The sequence below is a fragment of the Sapajus apella genome, unplaced genomic scaffold (genome assembly GCF_009761245.1).
Source record: "Sapajus apella isolate SASKATOON/1434 unplaced genomic scaffold, GSC_monkey_1.0 scaffold2, whole genome shotgun sequence".
In the NCBI taxonomy this organism is placed as follows: Eukaryota; Metazoa; Chordata; class Mammalia; order Primates; family Cebidae; genus Sapajus; species Sapajus apella.
The window spans coordinates 107,484-129,850 of NW_022436942.1; the positions used below are offsets into that span (position 1 = coordinate 107,484).

Below are 22,367 nucleotides of genomic sequence, written 5' to 3' on the forward strand. Positions count from 1 at the left end.
GTACCTAGAGAAGCCCTTCACTACGGGTGAACTCACTTATTTTCTCTTTTTTCTGAGATGGAGTTTTGCTCTTGTTTCCTGGGCTAGAGTACAATGACACAATCTCAGCCCATTGCAACCTCCGCCTCCCGGGTTCAAGCGATTCTCCTGGCTCAGCCTCCCAACTAGCTGGGATTACAGGCATGTACCACCACATGCAGCTAATGTTTTGTATTTAGTAGAGATGGGGTTTCACCATGTTGGTCAGGCTGGTCTCGAACTCCTGACCTCAGATGATCCAACCGCCTTGGCCTTCCAAAGTGCTGGGATTACAGGCATGAGCCACTGAACCTGGCCTCTTACTTCTTTCCTCTGATGAACTCTCAGACTCTTTTGCTGCCTCAAATTGCACTATGACCTGTGAGAGTCCCAGGAAGTAGGAATCATAAGGGGTCTGCCCCTCTCCTGGACATATCAAATATGGAAGCATCACATTTACCAAGAGACAACACCGTAAGAGGGTAACTGACGGAAATCAATTCCATCCTGAAAATACTCTGAGGCTTTTATTGTCTCAACTTCGGGCCTCAGAGTACACTCACTTTTTTTTTTTCCCCACTATCCTGATAAACTCTGTACTCTAAAATGTTTCTCTGTACTAATTTGGCAAACCTCCATTTATTAGCAACTTTAAGTAACCTACAGATCCTTTAGATGACTTTCATTCTTCTTTGTCCTGGATGTTTTTACATGACAGACAAAAATATCTATTCTCAGAGCTAGAGAAGATAAAAATGTTTGCCCTGAAGGGAATGAAATCTTGATTTAGGTAAAACTTTTAAAGAGTATATATTAAATATAAATACAGTATTATATAAAATTATAATGTGACAAAGTCACTGTTAAATAGTCCATTTTTCTGTTGTAATACTTTTTACGTAGGGTTGTAAACAAATAAAACAGAAAACGAGGTAAACTTCATAAAATGGAGCAGAAGAATAAAGAAGCAGGAGACAAACTTATTCTGAGTCCCGAGCTGTGTCCTAAGATGAAGGTGGTTTCTGCTGGTTGGCAAGAAAAGAAAACTCATAGACATTATTTTTCTTGCATCATAGGACAGAAAGGAAAGTGTGTCTCAGCCAAGTAAGTCAAGAGACTGTCACCTTCTGCCAGATCTTGGATCAATTCTTACTCTTCATTAGTTCTTTTTTACTAATCATTTGATTAACTAGTGTTAAACACTCCCTAGCACTTCAATAAGCGTTTTACATAACTTTATTCAACCTCACAACTACTACAAACTGGTCCCATTTTACAAATGAAGGACCTGGAGCACAGAACGGGCAAGGAACTTGCTCAAAGTCACACAGGTAGTTAGTTGTGGAGCTATGCCAAACTCAGGTCAGTCTGAATCAAAACTTTTTCTTCTGAACCTTTATACTATACCTCATACTTGCTTTATCTAGTGACAATTCTAAGTTCATTAAAAAATGAGAAGCCACTTCTATGTATAGTATTCCCAAGTACCTCATGCAATCCTACACAATTTAGCAAAATGTTTAAGAATTTTCTCTCCCCTTTCTCTTTCAGCAGTATATTCCCCACCAGGGGATGAAGGAACTAGCAGGGACACGATAGCTAAGGCTAGCACCATTGCAAAACATTTTGCTTCAAAAGTGTTTCACTTCATCATTTCACTAATAGATAGCTACAAAGAATCAAACAACATTCTACCCACCCCTTCATCCCTTTATTAGACCAACTTACTCAAGGGAATCGATGATTTTTTTTGGCTCCACAGGGCACGGATAGATAACTTCATCGATGTGCTTCAGGTTACAATTTGAAAAGGCGGTAGAGATATGTATAAAGGCTTCCAGCTTGGGCATCTGACTAGCCATAAGCAAGAGCTGCTGGGTGGCAGTGACATTAAGTTGCACAGCATGTCTAGAGAAGATTAAGCAGAAGGAAATACATTGAGGTAAGTCAGCATCACATCTTGCTATAACTGCGTCTACTCCAATAACTGGCATATCTATCAGATTTTGTTGGCTGCACCAAAACAGCAGGAAGAAAAGGGTGGGTCATGGCTACAGTTATGTGATACTCAGAATGTCTTATGCATTGATGATGTGTTTTTGTGTTCATAAATCCCATTCACTGACGTACTGTACATATATCTAGAGGTCACTTGGTTCTAATAAAAAAAATCACAATCCTCTGAATTTATAGAGGTTCTTCTACAAGCAGCCATTAAAAGAACACAAACATGTAAATTAATCATCTAACTCAAAACATTAGAAAATATAAATAAACTGGACAGGAGCAACAGTGGGTTTTTAAATGAGCAATATAAGTTGCTGCTGTAAAGGTCCAGGCCAGACATGAAAACTGATGTCAAAATCTAAAATTGCAGCTAGTAGAATACAAAGCTATATAAATAGTATGTGATAACAATGAAACAGTCCATTCCAGGAATAATACATGGTTTATCCAATACCAGGAAACTTACTAATTTAATTTAACTCAAAAAGAGAAAAACTCATAGTAACCTATATGTATTTCCAAAGTTTAAAATGATGTTTAATTTCCATTCCAATTTAATTGAATAAATTCACTAGAATTGGAATACAGTGATTAAACAATACATATTAAAATTTGCTAGGCTATGTTATTCTTAATGGTGACAAGCTAGGAGCACTGCTTGTGAAGTCAGGACTAGGAATAATGCCTACAGTCTATTACTTAGCATTGTTCTGAAGTCCTAGCCTTGTAATTAGAAAGAAAAATAAAGAACAGATATAGATATTAAAAAGACAGTCACAAAAGTTACTGTTGGATTATATAATTGAATACCTGGAAAACAGAAGCAGCTTTTTAAAAATCTGAAATGTACTATAATTCAGTAAGGCATCCACTGATAAAAATTATGTAAAAAATCACTAGCTTGCCTGTTTATAAACAAAAATTAGAGAATACATTGGAAGAAATGTTCAAAGTCGAACATTTAAAATATATCAAATTCATCATAAATTAATATATAATAGCAAAAACCAAATAACAAAAAATTGAATAAATGGGAAAACATATATTGTTCTTGGATAGGAGGAATCAATATTTTAAATATGCTAAATGTTTCTAAAGTATTCTACATATACAAGGTAATTCAAATCAAACTCCCAAGATTTTTAAAAACCTGGCAAAATTATCTTCAATTTAATCAAGAATCATATGCAATGAGAACAGTCAGAAAAATTCTATAAAATTAAAGTGCGGCTGGGCATGATGGCTTACGTCTATAATCCCAGCACTTTGGGAGGCCGAGGCAGGCAGATAAACTGAGGTCAGGAGTTTGAGATCAGCCTGGCCATGATTATGAAAACAAGTCTCTATCAAAAATACAAAGATTAGCCGGGCATGGTGGTACATGCCTGTAGTCCCAGCTACTCGGGAGGCTGAGGCAGTAGAATTACTTGAACCAAGGAGGTGGAGGTTGCAGTGAGCCAAGATTGTGCCACTGCACTCCAGTCTGGGTGACAGAATAAGACTCTGTCTTAAAAAAAAAAAAAAAAAAGGATGCTTTAAGTATACTTGCCCTAATATAATAAAAATTACAGTAATTAAAATGATACAGTACTGGAAGTGAAAGCCTGATTTAATGTAACAAAATAGTTTAGTAACAAATTTAGTTTAAGAGCTTTATTTCAGATAAAGGGTAAAAATAAATTATTTAATATTATTTAAAAACTAATTGTATGGCAGAAAAAATAAATAAAACTCCTTTACTTTCATATCTGCATCACTCTTTTTATAGAATTTTCCTGAACTCCTCTTTTTAGGTAAATATATTTTAAATGTATCAAAGATCTAAATGTAAAAATGAAACCATAAAAATAGAAGAAATTACAATAACTGCATAAATAATAAGAGTTGAAAGACATTTGGTAATTTTTTTTTAACTTCCAGTAATGGGTATAAGCAAGACAAATTGTTAAAATATTTTGAGCCTTATAAAAGATGAAGAGTTAACTGCCAGGCACTGTGGCTCACGCCTATAATCCCAGCACTTTGGGAGGATGAGGTCGGTGGATCACTTGAGTTCAGGAGTTTGAAAAAAATGTTTCAATAGAAAAAGAGATAAAAACCATGAATATACATTTCACAAATAACAAAATGCCAATAAGCATTTAAATATCATCAACCTTTGTAATCATCAAAGAAATAAAAATTAGAACATGTGCTACCATTTCCATTATCCTATTGGCAACATTAAAAAGAATTAAAAATTATAATATTATTTTGTGACTGCAAAAATGAGTATTCATTTGTACAGAGACAGCATACGTAGACACCACATTTTTGGAGAGCAATTTAGCATTATGTGTGAAAATGCAAACTGTTCATAATCTGGGCACAGCTGATCTGTATCTGATAATTGTACTTCTAGGAATTTATTTCAAGAAGAGTACACAAAGAGGTGAAAAATATACACGCACACAGATATTCACTGCACAGTTGTTTATAATAGTGAAAAATTAAAACAATCCAAAGGTCCACCAACATAGAACTGGTTGAGTATATTATATATATATATATGTTCAATGAAATGTCATGTAATCATTACAAATTATAACAGAATATTTACTGACAATGATAGATATCCAAAAATATAATTGAGCAGGTTGCAAAACTTCATTCTCAACAGGATGCCATTTTCTTTCAGTAAAATTGAACATATATCTATATAATCACAGATGCATAAAGAAAAATTGGAGTGAATGTTCTCCACAAGAATAAATGTTTGTCTTTAGGTGGTGGAATTTTGGAAGAGTTTTGTTTCTTTGTATTTTTTTTCCTTGAGGGTATATTTCTTTTTTTTTACAAAAACTATAAAGAAACTTACATGCACACATGTATACATGCCATGAGAAGGAAATGGGAATGTACCTGAGAGTGTCATCAAAGCGTACAGTGGCTGCACAGTGAAAGATAATGTTCGTACAGGAGAGAAGCTCCTGCATGTCCTCTTTGCTGATACCAAAGTCATTCTGATTGAGATCTGCATAAATAGCTCTGATCTTCTCATGCACATTTGGACAAACTTCTTTGACTTTTTCAAATAGCTGAAACATAAATATAGATCAATATACAAAGAATAGCATCATCATTATCACATTGTTCTTGATTACAACACCCTGTTTAATTATACTCAAAAACTGGTTTTAGTTGTAATAATATTACTTAAATAATCTGGATAGGTGTGGTGTCTCATGCCTGTATTCTTAGCATTTTGGGAAACCAAAGCAGGAAGATCGCTTGAGCCCAGGAGTTCAACACCAGCCCAGGAGTTCAACACCAGTTCAACATGGTGAAACCCTGTCTCTACTAAAATTATAAAAAAGCATCCAGGCATGGTGGTGTGTACCTATAGTTCCAGCTGCTTGGGAGACTGAGGTAGGAGGATCCCTTGAGCCCAGGGTGTGGAGGCTGCAGTAAGCCTTGATTGAAAACTGCATTCCAGCCCGGGCCACAAAGGAAGACCCTGTCTCAAAAAAAAAAAAAAAATCTACTCAAAAGCCATCTGCTTTATTTCATACAATTCAGCCAGTTTAGTGTAATTCCTGCTACATTTCAATTGAGAAACATTTGAAAAATCAGTTCCAATAATCAGCAAGGTATGCATTTTGAACTTTTCCTGCAGGGTAAAAAAGTGAGAATAAGTCATCCACATCTTGCCTTTATCCTCTTTTTCCCTTTAAGCCAGCTTTATTTTATATTTATACATGGCAATCGTTTCCATTTTTGACTGAGAATAATTGTTTTCAGTAAAAAATGACCAACCTCTACACAGTCTTCACAAATTACAAGCAAAATGACCAACAATTTGATTAACTGAACCAGATTAACAAAATATCATAGCAGCACAAACATTATTAGAAAATAAGAAATAGCAAGTGAAGCAAATTATAATAGGTAAAACATATAAAAATTTTATGTAATATTATTCTAATATAAATGGCAATTATTGTCTAGTAAGTACATGTGCTCATGTATTTTTTAATGGGATATTGATTTTTAAAATATTCTAATTTATTCATAAAGGGAAAAAGGAACAACACTGGCCATTGTAGCTTTTGTTATACTTATTCAGATAGAACAGATTCAGTACTTTCCCCCCCACGCAGAAATTCTTAGACTAAATCGGCATTTCCCATATTCTCAAGAAATATGATTTTAATAAAATGATCTTGGTTCCAACCTATTTTGACTAAATGGAATTTTACTTAGTATTGGTGTGGTATATTAACAGTGAGAAAACAAAAGTAAAGCTAAATGTTTAGAAAAGTTAAGAGCAGAGAAAATTAGCCTGTGATTTTAATCATAATATAGTAACAGAGACAGTTCTCTTCTCTTCCTTAACCTGTAAACAGTGGTTTTTACCTATTTCTTGATCCTTAGTCACAGGATTAAGAGAGATCTATCCATTAGAGGTGTACCTCAGGCTTTTTTCATTGGGTAATACAAAGTTGATCTTAGGTAGTCAGAGAAACCGTGTCTCCATTTGTATCAGGGAAGAGCATGTTCAGAAGCCATTCTGATGATTTAATGAAGCTGATTAGGAAAGGGATGAAATTCACATATTGATCTGGCAAGTTAACATACTTCGCTTCTGTCTACAATTTTTCTGCACTGTAGGGGCAGCCTTTTCAGTGGTGTGTTACTGCAATTATGAAAATAATTTGGAAGTTAGGTCAGTCCTCAATGCTTTTGACATCTGGGATTGATAAGGCTGATAAAGTGTCCTAGGCACATTTTCAGCAGAGGTCACTCCGACTCTTCCAGAAAGATCTTTAACAGTTTTTCTAATATCAATAAATCATAAACATGCTAAATGTTTGCTTCTAGAGTCATATGTTTTCCCCCTTGATAGTTAATGTTGATTGTACAACAAACATATGTTGAATATTTATCTAAAATTTGTACAATTTTCTCTCTTTTTTTATAATTCAGTTTGGAGAAGGCTCTTTTTTTGAGTCTAATGATATATTTTATTCACTAGAAATTTACTTAGGTTTCTGTGGACTCTTTCACGTTGGCCTATGATGACTTCTGACTACGGGAGAGCAAGAAGTAGATGATTTCTGCATCCACCCTTCTCACAATGGGGTTCCTTACATATGACGTAAGCTGTAATATACAGATGTTCTTTTGCCTTTGGTTTTTATGACTTTAAAAGACAGAAGATACTGCTATTCCACATTATACTTTCAGACAACCTGTGCAATGCTGAACAGCACCAAGATCCCATATTTGCATTACTTTTCAGGAGATCATTACAATTTTAGGAAATAATGTTCCAATCTGTGTTCTCTCTGTTGAATTGTATTTTCAATTGAGAATGCATATCTGAATAAACACAGTACAATTTTTTTTTAAGTCTGAGCTTTCTGACTTAGGTAGATGATAATTTTCCATTGAAATAAATCAATGAATTGGCTGCATCAATTCAAACTACAGTGCTAAGTAAGGATTCCATTTTACTATGCTAGTCTTGCTTAATAATCTGGCTTACCCTGCCAGGAATTTCACCATACTGCTATAGCTTCTAAAATAATACACTCTAATAGTGCCACATCCTGAATACAGTGACAGAGATGGCAGCCAACTGCCATCCAGCAGGTCAGTGGCTTTGGTCAGCACTTTTCATAATGCTATCCACAAAGTGAACTGCATTGGAATCACTAGAAGCATAATTAAAATGTATATTCCTGGGTCCTATCCCATACCCACTAAATAAGAAATTACTGGGGTACACCCAGGAATCTGTATTTCACACCAAGTCCCCCAATCGATTTTAAGGCATGCAAATGATGAGAATTTCTCCAGTTAGAGTGCTAACATGGACAATTGCAGATGAATAACTGCATATGGCTCATTTCCCTTTATAACTGCCCAGAGCAATCTTCACATCAGTAGGTTTCAAACTGTATGCATGAAAAATAACGGAACCTGGTTAAAAATTATTTCTTTATTCCAGCCTCAGAGATCCTGGCTCAGTAGTTTTGCGTGTAACCCAGGAAATTGTATTTCTTAACCACTGACGCAGATGGATCTGATGGTCCAGGTACCATAATTGGGAAACACCGACTCTTAAAAATTCAGGTCTGTTCTTAAATTCAGGGCTTATATTTCCCCCTCTAGTTTGTAAACTCCTCGATTCTTTTTTTTTTCTTTTGTAGGGTAACTCATTTTATTATTTTTTAAATTTTTGTGGGTACATAGTAGATATATATTTATGAGGTACATGAGATGTTTTGATACAGGAATGCAATGTGAAATAAACACATCATGGAGAATAGGGTATCCATCCCTTCAAATATTTATCCTTGGAGTTACAATCAACTAGTTAGCCACATGACCTCATTGTGCAAGTATCCACAGGAGGCTTGGTCTCTACTTCCTGGGGCTAATTGAAAGTAATCAAATCTTTTCTAATCATGGGAATCTTTGATCTTTATTCATTTTACTAAGTCTTTCTCTTTAAAAATGGCTATATTATTTAGTCCCAATAACCCACCAAGATTTGCTTAATATTTTTTTTTTTTGTAAAAGAAATTAGGAAGATCCCTTAAATTAAAGGGCAATCTCTGTGGAATAGTTGGTGTCCCAAGGTGAAAGAGACACTGTAATGTTTTTAGAGAAGTTTTAGAGTGCTGAGTAAAAACAAATCAATGAATTCTGCAAATTAGTTCTAAGTTGAGAACAACTGAATCCAAGTGAGTACAGTAATTTAAGCAAAAACCATTATACCCATGTACAGATTAACAAAAATTCACAAAACGTTAAAATTGGTGCTAGTTCACTAGTAAGTCCCATAAGATGTAAAGGATTAATCTAGAAGTTTTTAATGGTTTAGCAAGGATCATTTCTATAACTCCATAAGGCAGCATGGTATAGTAGTATGGCTGTCAAAATTTGGCATATAGCAGTGAGGAACTGTGTTAGAGGAACTTTCCCCACCTCTGGCCGGCTGTTTTCCCACCTCTGGCTCTTAGGGGCTTTGTTTAAGGGCAGGGACTTTTCCCATCTCTGGCCCCTGGAGTCAGAGGCTGGGTGATTCAGGGTTTGTAAACAATAGCCAATCCGGTAAAGGTTTCAAAAATCAATTAATCCAGAGAAAGGTTGAAAAAACCGGTCACTGGATGAGAAGAAGAACGGGGAGGGAATAACTCAGGGGTATAATCTCCAGCTACCGGAGCTTGCAGATGCAGCTGCACCCTCTCCGGGTCCCCTTCCACTGCGTGGAACCTGTCCTTTCACTCTGCATATAAACTGCACTATCACACACTCTTTGGGTCCACAAGTTCTATTTGAGCTGTAACACTCACGGCGACACTGAGACCCCGTTTCCCATTCTTCTTGGTTGGGGGCCCAAGAACCCAAGTTCCAGAGAATCAGATTGTAGCTGATCGGGTTACAGCAGGGTTGCCCAGGAAGTTGCTCAAACAAACAACCTATGCCCTGACCCTGAAGATTCTTATTCAAAACAGTTATTAGTCAAACTTGGGCATCTATCTTCACTTTGAACACACGCTCTAGTAATTCCGATACACTCTGAAATTGAGAACCACAGGTGTATTGAAAAAGCTCAGGCCCTGTGGAGTCACGAAAGACTCTATTTGAATTCTGATTCTGCCATTTATTTGCTATGTGACTGGGGCAAGTTCCTTACCTCTCTGGGCCATCGTGCCTTTATTTGCCTGTTATCTAAAATGCCAGTCACTTGATTATCTTATTCTGTCATCTCAGAGAATTAAGCATATATCATGCTGTTCTTATTGCATTTAACAAAATTTTAGTTCACTCTGCATAATAATTTATAATAAATGCTAAAGGCAACACAACGTTTGATTCATCTTATGTTTTTTTCCAAAGGTCAATTTTACAGTCCTTTGAGAATTACTTCTTGCATCTGGGCAGAAAAGGAGCTAGGGTGGCTAGGAAGATGGAGACCAAACTTGATTATTTCTACTCTCCAACAGAATTGGTGACATCTCTGCATTATCCATGCCGAAGGATGGAAAAAGTGTTCACACTAACTCAGAAGTGGCAAGCAATAGTCTCACCTTCCTCACCGAGAAAGAAATTTCCTAGGGGAGACAATGCAGTGCAGTAGGGAAGGTATGGGCTTACAGATTACAGACCTGCATTCCACTTTTGCTGTATCACTAGGCACAAATTACATAACCTTGGATAGATGACAACTTCAGTGAATTAATATCTCATCTGTGATGTAGAAAAGGCATCCTACAGAGATTTCTGAGGATTAGAGTAACAAAAGTCAGATGTTTATCTTAGTGCCTATCACTTTGTAGGTCCCTAATACAGGTATTGATCAACTTACGACCTATGCAACTTATGACCATTCGACTTTACGACCACAATCGCTAGCCATGACTGCTCCGCTGTAGATTTTTGGAAACACTACAACATTTTGATGTGTATCAAGAATATCGCTACTGCCTGGGAGGCTGTGACGACAAAGTGCATGAATGGCATCTGGAAAAACTGTGTTAAGCGCTATGTTAATGATTTTGACGGATTTGACAGTGAACATGAACTTGAAACAATTCGAGAAAAAATAGTAAAACTCGCTAAAGACCTTTCTTTGGAGTGTGAAATGGAAGATGTCGAAGAGTTGCTAGACAAAGAATCTGGAGAACTTACAAATGAAGAACTAATTGAACTGGAAGAAGAAAGCATGGCAGAAGAAGAAAGAAGAGAAGCAGAGAAAGAAGAGGAAGAGCCAGAAAGAAAGTTCACCACTAAGGGATTATCAGACAGTTTATCTTTACTGAATAAACTTCTTATACATTTTGAAGCAATGGACCCAAACATCGAACGATTTGCAAGGATTGAACGGATGGCGCACGATGTGTTTTGTCGTATCGTGAAATTTATGAAGAAAAAAAGAAACATACAATTCAGACAAAGCTCACCATGTTTATGAGAAAACCAACTCCAGTAACCCCAACTGCTGCCTCAGATGACGACATCAACAATCCGCAGCCAAGCACCAGCAGCCAATAAAATGTTTCATACATGTTTATATATTTTGATATGTTTTGCAATTGGGAAAATGTTTCCTATGGTATTTTTTACACCTGTATTTTGTAATTTAGTATGTTTTGCAAATATTAAACCAGTTGTACTGGTAATGCAATGTTTTACTTAAACCTGACGAATGTAAAAATAAGAAACAAAATGGTGTAGAGATGATACAAATGGCATAAAATGAACAAAGAAAATTATGATATATAACAATAATGAAAGAAAATTATGATAAAATGACTTAAAGATTTTTATAACATCATTTCACAGTACTGTACATATAGCCTACTCAACTTACGACCAAATCGTGTTACGACCGGTCTGTTGGAAGCAATCATGGTCGTAAGTCGAGCACTAGCTGTAATAGGAAAATCCCCTTGCTACTTCCACAGCAATACTCCACTTCCAAAAGCTGCTGATTAGAAAGCTGTGTTGTGTGTGTGTGTTTGTGTGTGTTATGTCATGCCAACATTTCTCATTCTATCCTGTGATCCAGATACTTCTAAGAACAGAATGTATCTTATTGATACATATTCAACATGATGACAAAATCATGTTGAACCTCGTGGCTTGGTAACTTTTTGAATGAAATGAGTATGGGCAATTTGAAGCTTTTAAGAAAAAGACAATATGATTGGAAGATATTTTTTAAAAATGGAAAGAAGTTGGGCATGTAAAACCAGTTGGTGACTGAATTAAGTCATGAAACGTAGTGTAAAAAAGGTAAGAAAGAAATCAAGAAAATAAATTGCTTCTATTTCTGGAACTGTTAGTATATCCCCAGTACTACAACCTCCTTCCTCCTTTCCTTCCTCTCTTCCTTCCTTCCTCCCTCCCTCCCTCCTTTTCTTCCTTCCTTTCTTCCGTCCTTCCCTTTTCTCCTTCCTCCCTCCTTCTTTCCTTCTTTCTGACAGGAAAACTGAAAACTACTTACACTAGAGGCCTCTTGCTTTTTGTGGAATAGTTTCTTAGTTGTTAGGAAAAATTAAAAACAAAACAAAACAAACAAACATAAAACAGTAATGGAACACAACTGGCTTTGGACATTTAAATGCAAATATTTCCAATTTTGGAAGTTTAAATGCAAATGTTTCCAAATGCCTTTGCCTAACATAGAGATTAAACAGAATCATTAATTTCAATCAGAAATTCATTTTTAGAAGTTGAGAAAAAGCAGCTTTTATACAGGGAAGCCCGGGGCAAGCATTAACATACTTTTTTTTCCCCCCACAAAAGAGTCTGAAAATTAACAAGGAACTTGTAAAATAAAATTAGCACTTCTATCGTGTGCTTCTTTAATAATCAGCAATGTTAGATTGTTGGGCTTTTCTTTGCAGATGTTTTCTAATTCAAAGTTTTTTGTTTTGTTTTTTAGTTGAAAGTTAGTTTATCTCTTAAAAATTAATTTATCTAAGCCTTCTAGGAAACGCCAGTGATAGTCTCAAAAGGATTCAATAAACTAGTTCATAAAATGTTCCTATCTTCTACTGTCTTAAATCTAATCATGTTCTGTGAACTGTGGACCCAGTGAGTAAGGCTGCGTGATTTATCGCCCAGTGTTCTCTATTGTATTTCAAAGTTGATTTACCTCAGGGGCAACTGAGGGTTTGTTGAGTATCACATTTTTCCAGAGAAACTGGTTTGAAGTATCCTGTGCAGCCTGCCAATCTCTATCTTTGTTTATAAACCCACTTACTGGTGTTATCATTCAGGATAGTCCCTATCTAAAAACCTTGAATTTTGTCTGGTCTTCCTGGATGAGGAATTCTGAACCTGGTACAATCTCATTCTAACTCTTCTCTTATATACTAAGTACTTATACTATATACTTTACTATAACTTAACAGGAAAAGGTTGACCATTTTTGGTATCCTCTCAATTCTCTCATGTTTTTCAGTGTCTGAGCTCACACTGATTCTTAAGTAACTACATGACTTTTAATAATTTCTACTATTTCAGGTTTTATTCCCTAGGCATAGATATTGTCCTTTTAATGTTTTCTTAAGGAATTACTCAGAGTAGATTATTAGCAACTAAAATCCTAAACAGATATACATGGTATATGGTTGTTGTAAAAAGAAACACATCAGTAAGACACTAGGAAACTCAAAATGTTTTCATTTGAAATTTACTACTGAATAATTTATTTGCAACTCATTATCTGGTATAGTGGCGAAGGCCATCCATGTCTTTTAAAGCCAAGACATATTTAAGATAACAATAAAGATAAAATACCAATTTCACTATCTAGATCTGCTTTTGACACAGTGAAAAGCAGACTGGTTCATAATTACACAAGCATATTTTCCATAGGTAAGAGATGAAACAGCAGCTTAGAAACCCTAGGGATCATCAAGTTGAATATGTGGTGAGCATGTTCATATTTCAATACATGAAATCTGTTGTGCTTTCCCTAGCAGCAACTCAGATTTTGTGAAAAACTAGAAGATAATTTTTTAAAAAGCAATCTCAAATACTTAGAATCCTATTTCTAATAAAAATAAGTCAAACTATTTAATTTTAATAAACAGTTTCAGAACTAAAAATGAACCAAACTTACACTTGATGACATAATTTTGTAAATTCATGATTGATTTCTGCCTTATTCTGATTTATTTACTATTTTACATGATAAGTGCTTCATTTCTTCCACTGTAAATGTGTAATGTGTTCACTGTATTTGGAAAGCATTGAAAGTAGAAGATTACTGTTCTTATTTTTTCACTAATACAGAGGGTAATTTTTGCTCACCATAGAAGTAGCATAATCATAATTCTAATTTGAAAATGCAAAAAACTAAAATTAATCCAAGATCACATCAACATTTAGGGCTAATAGTTGAGATTATATATTTTTTCCCAGACCCCACCCGTCGAGATTATATTGAATATGGTTTTGCAACCTGTTTTTGCACCGAATATATTACAAGCCTTTTCATGCCATTTACTATTTTGTAAAACATGATTTTTTTTTTTTTTTTTTGAACAAGAGTTTCACTCGTTACCCAGGCTGGAGTGCAATAGCGCGATCTCGGCTCACCGCAACCTCCGCCTCCTAGGTTCAGGCAATTCTCCTGCCTCAGCCTCCTGAGTAGCTGGGATTACAGGCACGTGCCACCATGCCCAGCTAATTTTTTGTAGTTTTAGTAGAGACGGGGTTTCACCATGTTGACCAGGATGGTCTCGATCTCTTGACCTCGTGATCCACCCACCTCGGCCTCCCAAAGTGCTGGGATTACAGGCGTGAGCCACCGCGCCCGGCCAAAACATGATTTTTAATGCCTGAATACTTGTCTAACACTTGTATGTACTGTTGTTTATTTAGTCATTCCTCTACTGTGAAGCATTCGAATTGGATCCAAGTTTACTATAAGTAATACTATAATAAAAATATCTATATATTATTTGTGGTGTCTCTGGTTGTTTTCTTAGAGTGCCACGTTAATTATCTTTTTGAGAAAGTCCTCAAGAATCCTGCCGATTATTCAGATACTTTCCCCCCTACTGATATGTCCCTTTAAGTGCTCTGAAAATACTTAAGAAACTTAGGAAAGAAAATTAATCCTGTCTTGCGAATCTTCAGTTCCAGTTCTCTGTGGCCAATGGATTTTTAAAAGCTCTTTGTCCAAAGCATCTCTCATTTAATTGTTTCTCTCTGACAGCAAGGAAACTGGAAGTCAGAGGTGATAGCCATGCGTACCATAAAAGGAAATGAATGAAGCAGATGTATGAATTTTGATACATAGAACAGATGTCCTTTTGGTCATATTTCCTGGGGGATATAGTAGTAATCAAAAGCAAACTGGTAACATTTTTGGTTACTATGTTTTAAAGAAAAATTTCCAAACTTCACATTGCTAACATGGTTTATTTCCCTTCAGGAACACTGTAGTACTTACAGTGAGTTGGAATTCATTCATTATTATGTGTGACTGGAGAGCTGGTATTGCTTAAAAGCTATACCAGGCCCTACTTAGGAATAAGTTACAACTTCCTTTAAACCACTCTGTTTACATCAAACTAGTTAAAGTTAAATGGCAGAATCTAGAGGGGTCTTGACTAACAAGATAATAAATATTTACAGAATCTGATCAAATATTTACAGAGTCTTTCCTATCTGGTCAAAAGACTCTGACCCAGATAGGAAAGTTCTTCAGAGTAAAAACCAAGAAGGGTAAGAGTGGCTATGCAATAGAAGTAAGCCTTGGCCTGGACCCAGACAAAATCATTGCACAAGAGATTGGTTTTGGAAGTATATTTGGCTTGAGATTAAAGTCTCAAGTGACATGAAGACAATGTTAAAGATAAATACAAACTCTTCTCGATTGCTTGACATGTTTCCAATAAGCATCAACTTCATTCCTGATAAGCTGGTGTAACATGGTGAGTTATGTCTTATTTCATACTTTATTTGGTTAGAATTTAGGGGAGGGGGTAAATGTGCAGGTTGGTTATTCCAAATGTACAGTCTACCTCCACCAACTTTCCAACATAGGGCTATTACTTAAGGAAATACGCCCATAAAACTGAGATTTTCTAGTAATTCTGCTTTTGTGCATTCCTAATTTAAGAATCAATGAGGATGAAATAGTTTTAGATTTGGCAAACACTGCACTATTTTCTCGAATTTTTTGGATTTGTTAAAACCAATAACAAATTTATTACCCAATTTGTTTTCCTTTAACTTTTTTCCCCTGTGTTGCCACTGTATCCTCCACATCTGGCCCAGTGCTTGATACTTAGTAGGCACTCAGCCAATACTTATTGAATGAACAAGTTTAATGCATTCCAGTTTTAGTTTTTAGATGATGTTGTGTCTAATACAACATTACTTCTAATACAACTCCTTTCTTCTTTCACTTCTTCATTCATCCTTTTGTTCATGTCTTTTACTTATGCCATGCTGTCATACTGTGTGTATGAACCAAGGGATTTATGTTTTCTTCCACAGCCCCAGAATCAGCAATGACTGACCTTAAACCTAAAACACCCAATGGTTTCCACCTTTACTCTTGCAGAATGACTTACGAAGCCAAAGACCACAAGAAGAGCACAGTTTTTAAGGGCCACTTCAGAGGTGGCAGCCAGGGAATAAGAAATAAGGAGAACCTTCCAGAGGATGGAGACACCACAAAAAAATGATGGAAAAGAGGGTTCCTCCCAGAGAACAGATTTAGAGGCTACTTAAGGAATTTCCCCACTCCCAGTGTAGGAAGCTTCTCAATACTTGCCAATCAGGATTTCCTTATGGTTGTACTCCAGGGACTGCTGCTTGCCTGCCAGTCTTCTCTTTTTTGAATAGAAGGTCTCTTTGTTTGATTGATTTTACTTTTTCTTCAATTGTGGTGAACTTGTCACTGTTCTACAATGACAAGAGGTAGAACAGAGACATTTTCTACCTCTACATGGGAAGAAGAAAATTGGCCTTTTTATCCAAGAATGCCAAATGAGAAGCTGACATATCTGGATCTGAAAGAGAAGATAGTCTATTCCCCCTTGGACTTTGGATTGGATGCAATAATAGTATAGGACCCTGGGGTAGGACTGAGTGTTTTTTATGTGTGGGAAAGACAGGAAAGCAGATATCTGGCGACCTAAAGAGAAGGCCATGGCAGAACCTCATTAGTTGTTCAACAATCTTATTTTTCTTTTCTCCTGGGCACACAGCTATGTGTTTTCCAGCCAACCTTGTAGTTTGATGCCCAGTGACAGTTCTGAGAGTGGAATATGGACAGATGTGGTGGACACTTCTGTGCCTGGGCCACAAAAACCTTCCACATGATGTTCAGTGTCCCTTTTACCCCATTGACAGCTGTATATTGTCATCCAGAGAGACCTTGGATGGCTCAGAAGCCATGCACAGAAGATGGCAACCTTCCATCAGCATGGATCCTTGAATGACTGTGGAGTGCAATGCCTTCTACCAATTACACCTACTGTGCTGAGAATCAACTTTCATTTGTATTAAGTTACTAATTGGGAGGTTTATCTCCTTCAGTACCCACATTAGTACAACTCATGCAGAATGGAGAGTGAATGTGAACACATATGGCACAGACTGGTGAAACCTAGGACTTTAAGATTATAGATGAATTTCTGATTATACTCTCCTTTCCTGCAAAAAGGTTTTCTCAAATTAAATGTTATAATATAAATGTGAATTCTTAAATATCTTTCTAGTGAAGTGATGACTAACTATAGAAAAGAGAATGCAGGAACATATACATCCTTGCTAAGAGTGTGAAATTGATGCAGGCAATCTAGAGGGTCTTGCTTAGGGATACTGAACAAAAGAACATATCTGGGTAAAAGAAATGAGAGGTTACTGATAAAAAGCTAATATTTATATTGTACAATATAAAACATATTTTATACTTAGGATCACATTTAATCTTTGAAAATCACTGTGAAATAGCTATTATTATCAGATCCAGTTTACGCATAATAAAAACAAGACTCATTTGGATTAGGGAACTAGGTCATGTCTCTCTACCAAGCTCTACTTCTCTGATTAAGGAGAGAGTATTTAGAGCTTCAGTGTTCTTTCTACTGCCCTCTGCTACCTCCCAGAACAGATATAAGAACTAAACCTACAAGTAACCTGCTATTGAGGGTTTAGACTTTTAGAAGCTTTAGCCATCCAAAACATAGCTGTGAGACCATAAAGAGAGAAAAACAGTTTACCAAAGCCCATATTTATTTCACCAAGAAAAAGCCAGGTCTGTGAAATATTGCTTAGAATTTGTGTACTAAACTCAGCATAATGAATGAATAAACTCAGTGACCTCATTTTGTCCTAGATTACAATAAATAGAAGACTGGAAATGATGAGAAAATAAACACAGAAAACTTCAGTTAACAGGGTAGAGGATGACCCATTGAAAGACTGGGCATTCACGTGTGGGCGTAAAAGCAGGTCCTAGTGGTAGGCAGTCTGAGGCAAGTGTCTCCTTTTGTTGTTTGAGTCTAAATTTACGACAACTCAAGAAAGGGCCTTGGTCTGCTGGATCAACTTGGTGTGGAGCTCATGTGAAATTAAAGATGATTCATAAACATAACTAATTCATCCCAGGCAACAGCAGAGATGACCATGAAAAATTAGCCACCTGAGAATCCTCAACTATTCTTGGGGAATGTCATTAATTCCATTTTTATTAAAGGGCAGAGATACTCAAGCTGACATATGGGTTACAAAGGCAAAGTAGAATTTCTCTCTATGGGTTTTGTTAATGAGAAATATAAATTAATAAGCTTTTTGCTTTTGCTAATACAAAACATACCCATCAATTCGTCATCTTCAACTCAGAAATAACTAGGGTTCGATGGTATCTTAAATTTAAAAAATAAAACTGAAAACCCAACCAGCAGCCATTTTCTGAATTCCTGAGTGCTTAGGACTCTGCATTTCTAGTCTAGCAAATGTCTTCCACTTGCAATTTTAAACATTTTTTCCCAGGTCTTTCAAGAGACCTGTAATAGTATCAAGTCTAGCTTTCTGTAAGCAATCAGTCTCCTCTATCCACCTTTACTTATACAGGCTCCTAAATTCAACGTTACAATAAAAAGTACTTTTCTTTTGTCATTAAAAGTCTGTTCTCTAGCCAGGTGTGGGAGCTCACACCTGTAATCCCAGCACTTTGGGAGGCTGAGACCAGAAGATTGCTTGAAACCAGGAGTTTGCGACAAGCCTACACAATGTAGTGAGACCACCGTGTCTACAAAAAAAAAAAAAAAAAAAAAAAAGCTGGGTGTGATGTCACATATTTGTGGTCCCAGCTACTTGGGAGGCTAAGGTGAGTGGATCACTTGAGGCTACAGTGAACCATGATCATGCACTGTCCTCCAGCCTTGGTGATAAGAGAGAGACCATGTCTCAGTAATTAAAAGAAAAGTGTATCCTTTGTCTCAAAGATACTTTGTTGTTATATTAAAACTATTGAAAATATGTATAAACCAAGTGTGATGGCTCACACTTGTAATCCTAGAAATTTGAGAGACTGAGGCAGGAGGATTGCTTGAGGCCACAAGTTCGATACCAGCCTAAGCAACCTAGTGAGACCCCCATCTCTACAAAAATTTGAAAATTAGCCAGTTTTGGCAGTGTGTGCCTGTATTCCCAGCTACTCAGGAGGCTGAGGCAAGAGAATCCCTTTAACCCAGGAGTCTGAGGTTACAGTGAGCTGATTGCAAACTGTACTCCAACCTGGACAACAGAGTGAGACCCTGTCGTCCAAAAACTAAAAAGAAGAAGAAAATCTGTACAAATGAATGTTTTAAATTGGAACAATTACTATCAGATCAAAATGCTCATTCGATGAGATGGAAATTTCTTCTTAAGCGTCTATCAATTTCTGGTTTTGTAGCAAAGGCATGATTCTACTTCTATAAATTTTTTGCCTTATATAGTCAGATAGAAGCATGCAAGGCAGAGCCTAGGCATCTGCCTGAAAGAAATGCCCTCCTGCATTCTCTTGAGCATATTAACTCTTCCTGAGCTCCAGTTACACTATCTCTGCAGTCTTTTTCTGGCTGCATAATTTTAAAACAGATGTCACTTGTTATTCTCTCAAAGTGCCTTGTTCTTTATCTTCACAGTACTTCTCAAAATACTTAAATATACATTTATTTCTTATGAAACTTGTCTACCTCACTGGATTTTAAGATCTATGAGGTCAATCCCATGTCTGTTTTATTTTCTACCTTATTGCCCCTGTTCCCCAGACACAGAGCAATATGTGCCTGACATATATTTGACTCTCAATAAATATTTGTTATATTTGTGTGCTTGTTCAACTTCTCTCGCTCTTTTTGTGTGTAGGTATGTACTTTCTTGTCATTTCTGGACACAGGGATTTCCTTATTTTGCCTCAAGTTCAGCTATGCATTAAAACTATTTTATAAAAATGTATTTTATCAATTTTTTTTTTGAGACTGAGTTTCACTCTGTTGGCCAGGCTGGAGTGCAGTGGTGTAATCTCGGCTCACTGCAGCCTCTGGCTTTTGGGTTCAAGCCATTCTCCTGTCTCAGCCTCCTGAGTAGCTGTGATTACAGGTGACTGCCACCATGCCCAGCTAATTTTGTATTTTTAGTGCAGACGGGGTTTCACCATGTTGGCCAGGCTGATCTCGAACTCCTGACTTCAAGTGATCCACCCACCGTGGCCTCCCAAAGTGCTAGGATTACAGGTGTAAGCCACCATGCCCAGCCTTAACATGTTTAGGTTTTTATATCAGAAGGCATTTTCTAGTCCTCTATTTCAACAGTTGGCAAACTTCTGGTAAAGGGCCAGATAATATTCTCAGTTTTGCAGGCCATGTGATGTCTGTCCCAACTACTTAACTAATTCACATTTATCTTTCCTGTTGTCATCAGCATTAATTAAGTACTAATTTTTTAATTCTTATTTGAGTAGTAGGAAATTATCTAGTTGCCAAGATAAAAAAGACCTTCAATGCAAGTGTCAGGCCCTAAAAGATAAAGCTCAAACGCCCTCCCATATTTGCGTATGAATTTAAAGCTAATATTTGCTGAGTGTTTACTGTGGTTCAGGCAGTATTCTAAGTGCCTTTCCTATGTTAACTCATTTATATCTCACAACAGTAGAAAAGACAATGACTATTATAATCTCCATTTGGAAACTAAGGCTCAGTTATGGAAAATCACACCACCCAGTGGTGGAGAGAGACAAACTCGGGTCTGTCTGACTCCGGAAACCATGCTGCACTCAGGATGCTAAGCCCCTAACACCCATTCTTCTATCTCTTGATGAGTGTCTGAATTATCAAGCAGATATTCACCCTTCTCCAGCAGCCACCTTGCCTGAGAACAGATAATCTCACCACAGCTCCAGGGAAAAGTTTTTTGATTTCCATGCACTCCTACCCTCTAGACAGTGACTGGCTTAGGTCTGAGGTTTCTGAACAAATCAATACATAGTATAACTCGGGCCATAGAGGTTGATCAGAAATGGACATGTAACCTCAACTAGGCTGATAAGATGGAAGGGAAATTTGCTGAAGGTTTTTTAGAAAACAAGTTTCATCAGTCTTGGGAGAAAATATTTGAGAGGGCCAGCCTCTCTTCATCTGGAGATTGCCATGTATGTGTGTGAAGCTTGAAGCTACAGCAAACATCTTATTCATCATGAGGATAAAACCAGAATAAAGTGGCAGAGTTGAGAGACCCAAAGACCAAGGCAGCCAGAGCCCCAGTTAAATTACAGCTGCTCACCACTCTAGTGCTGGATTTTTTCCATTGTATAATCAATACCTCACCTTTGTGTTTCAAACCAGTTTCATTTGGGTTTTCTTTCAATGGAATGCAACCTGATTGATGTAATTATGTGAAGTCTTTCAAGATCTGGCCTCGGCATACTTTTCTAGTCCTTATTTTTACTTGTCTAGGGCCCAGTAAATTACCCAGAGTTTCCCAAACACACCACACCATTCATGCATAAGCAAGCATGATTCTTTCCGCCTTCATTGCCCTTTGCTGTCTTCTCCCTTGAGAACTCATGCTGGGTTGCAATCATGTTCCAAATGTCTGTCTCCACCAGTCCATGTGGCTAAAGTCCATCATTTTTCTCTTTACATTCTTTGCACTTTTCATGCACTTAAGACATAATTGGCACTCCATAAGTGTCTTTAGGATTAATAAAAATGATGGATAACATGGAAATCTGAATCACAATATAGTCTTTCTCTACAAGATACTTAACCAACTATATCAATGCTGTCTGGTAAAACTTCTGTGATAATGGAAATGTTCTACACCTGTCCTGTCCAGTAAAAATAAGCCACTAACCATGTGTGGCTATTGAGCACTTGAAATGTAGCTATTATGACTGAAGAACTGAATTTTAAGTTTCATTTAATTATAACTGATAAAAATTTAAATAGCTATATATGGCTAGTGGCTACTACGCTGAAAAGCACAGATGTAGACAAGAAATTTTTAAAATTCTCCAAATATGGGAATGGGTCACCTAAATGATTTTAGATACTAAGCTAAATAAAAACATCTGGAGATGGTACCATTTTGACTCTAACAATTTTTTTTATTGAAGGAAATATATATACATACATACATATATATACACACACACATAAACATACACATATATATGTGTGTGTATATATATTCATTATATATATATATATATATATATATATATATATAATATAAATTTATATTTTAATATAAATAACAGTTTCTGTATGTGTTAATATATATATTTGTATCTATATATATTTCTTTTTATAAAAAAAATTTTTAGA

General features: G+C 36.4%; 1 protein-coding gene across 1 annotated transcript in view; it reads right to left on the reverse strand.

Moving 5' to 3' along the window:
* FAR2 (fatty acyl-CoA reductase 2) overlaps positions 1-22,367 on the reverse strand; it is a 156,798-nt gene that overhangs the window by 24,003 nt on the left and 110,428 nt on the right. The window contains exons 3-4 of the mRNA XM_032286897.1: positions 4,927-5,102; positions 1,747-1,926 (exon numbers count right to left, since the gene is read on the reverse strand). Of these exons, the coding sequence (XP_032142788.1) occupies positions 1,747-1,926; positions 4,927-5,102 (356 nt within the window). The remainder of the gene's footprint in view (positions 1-1,746; positions 1,927-4,926; positions 5,103-22,367) is intronic.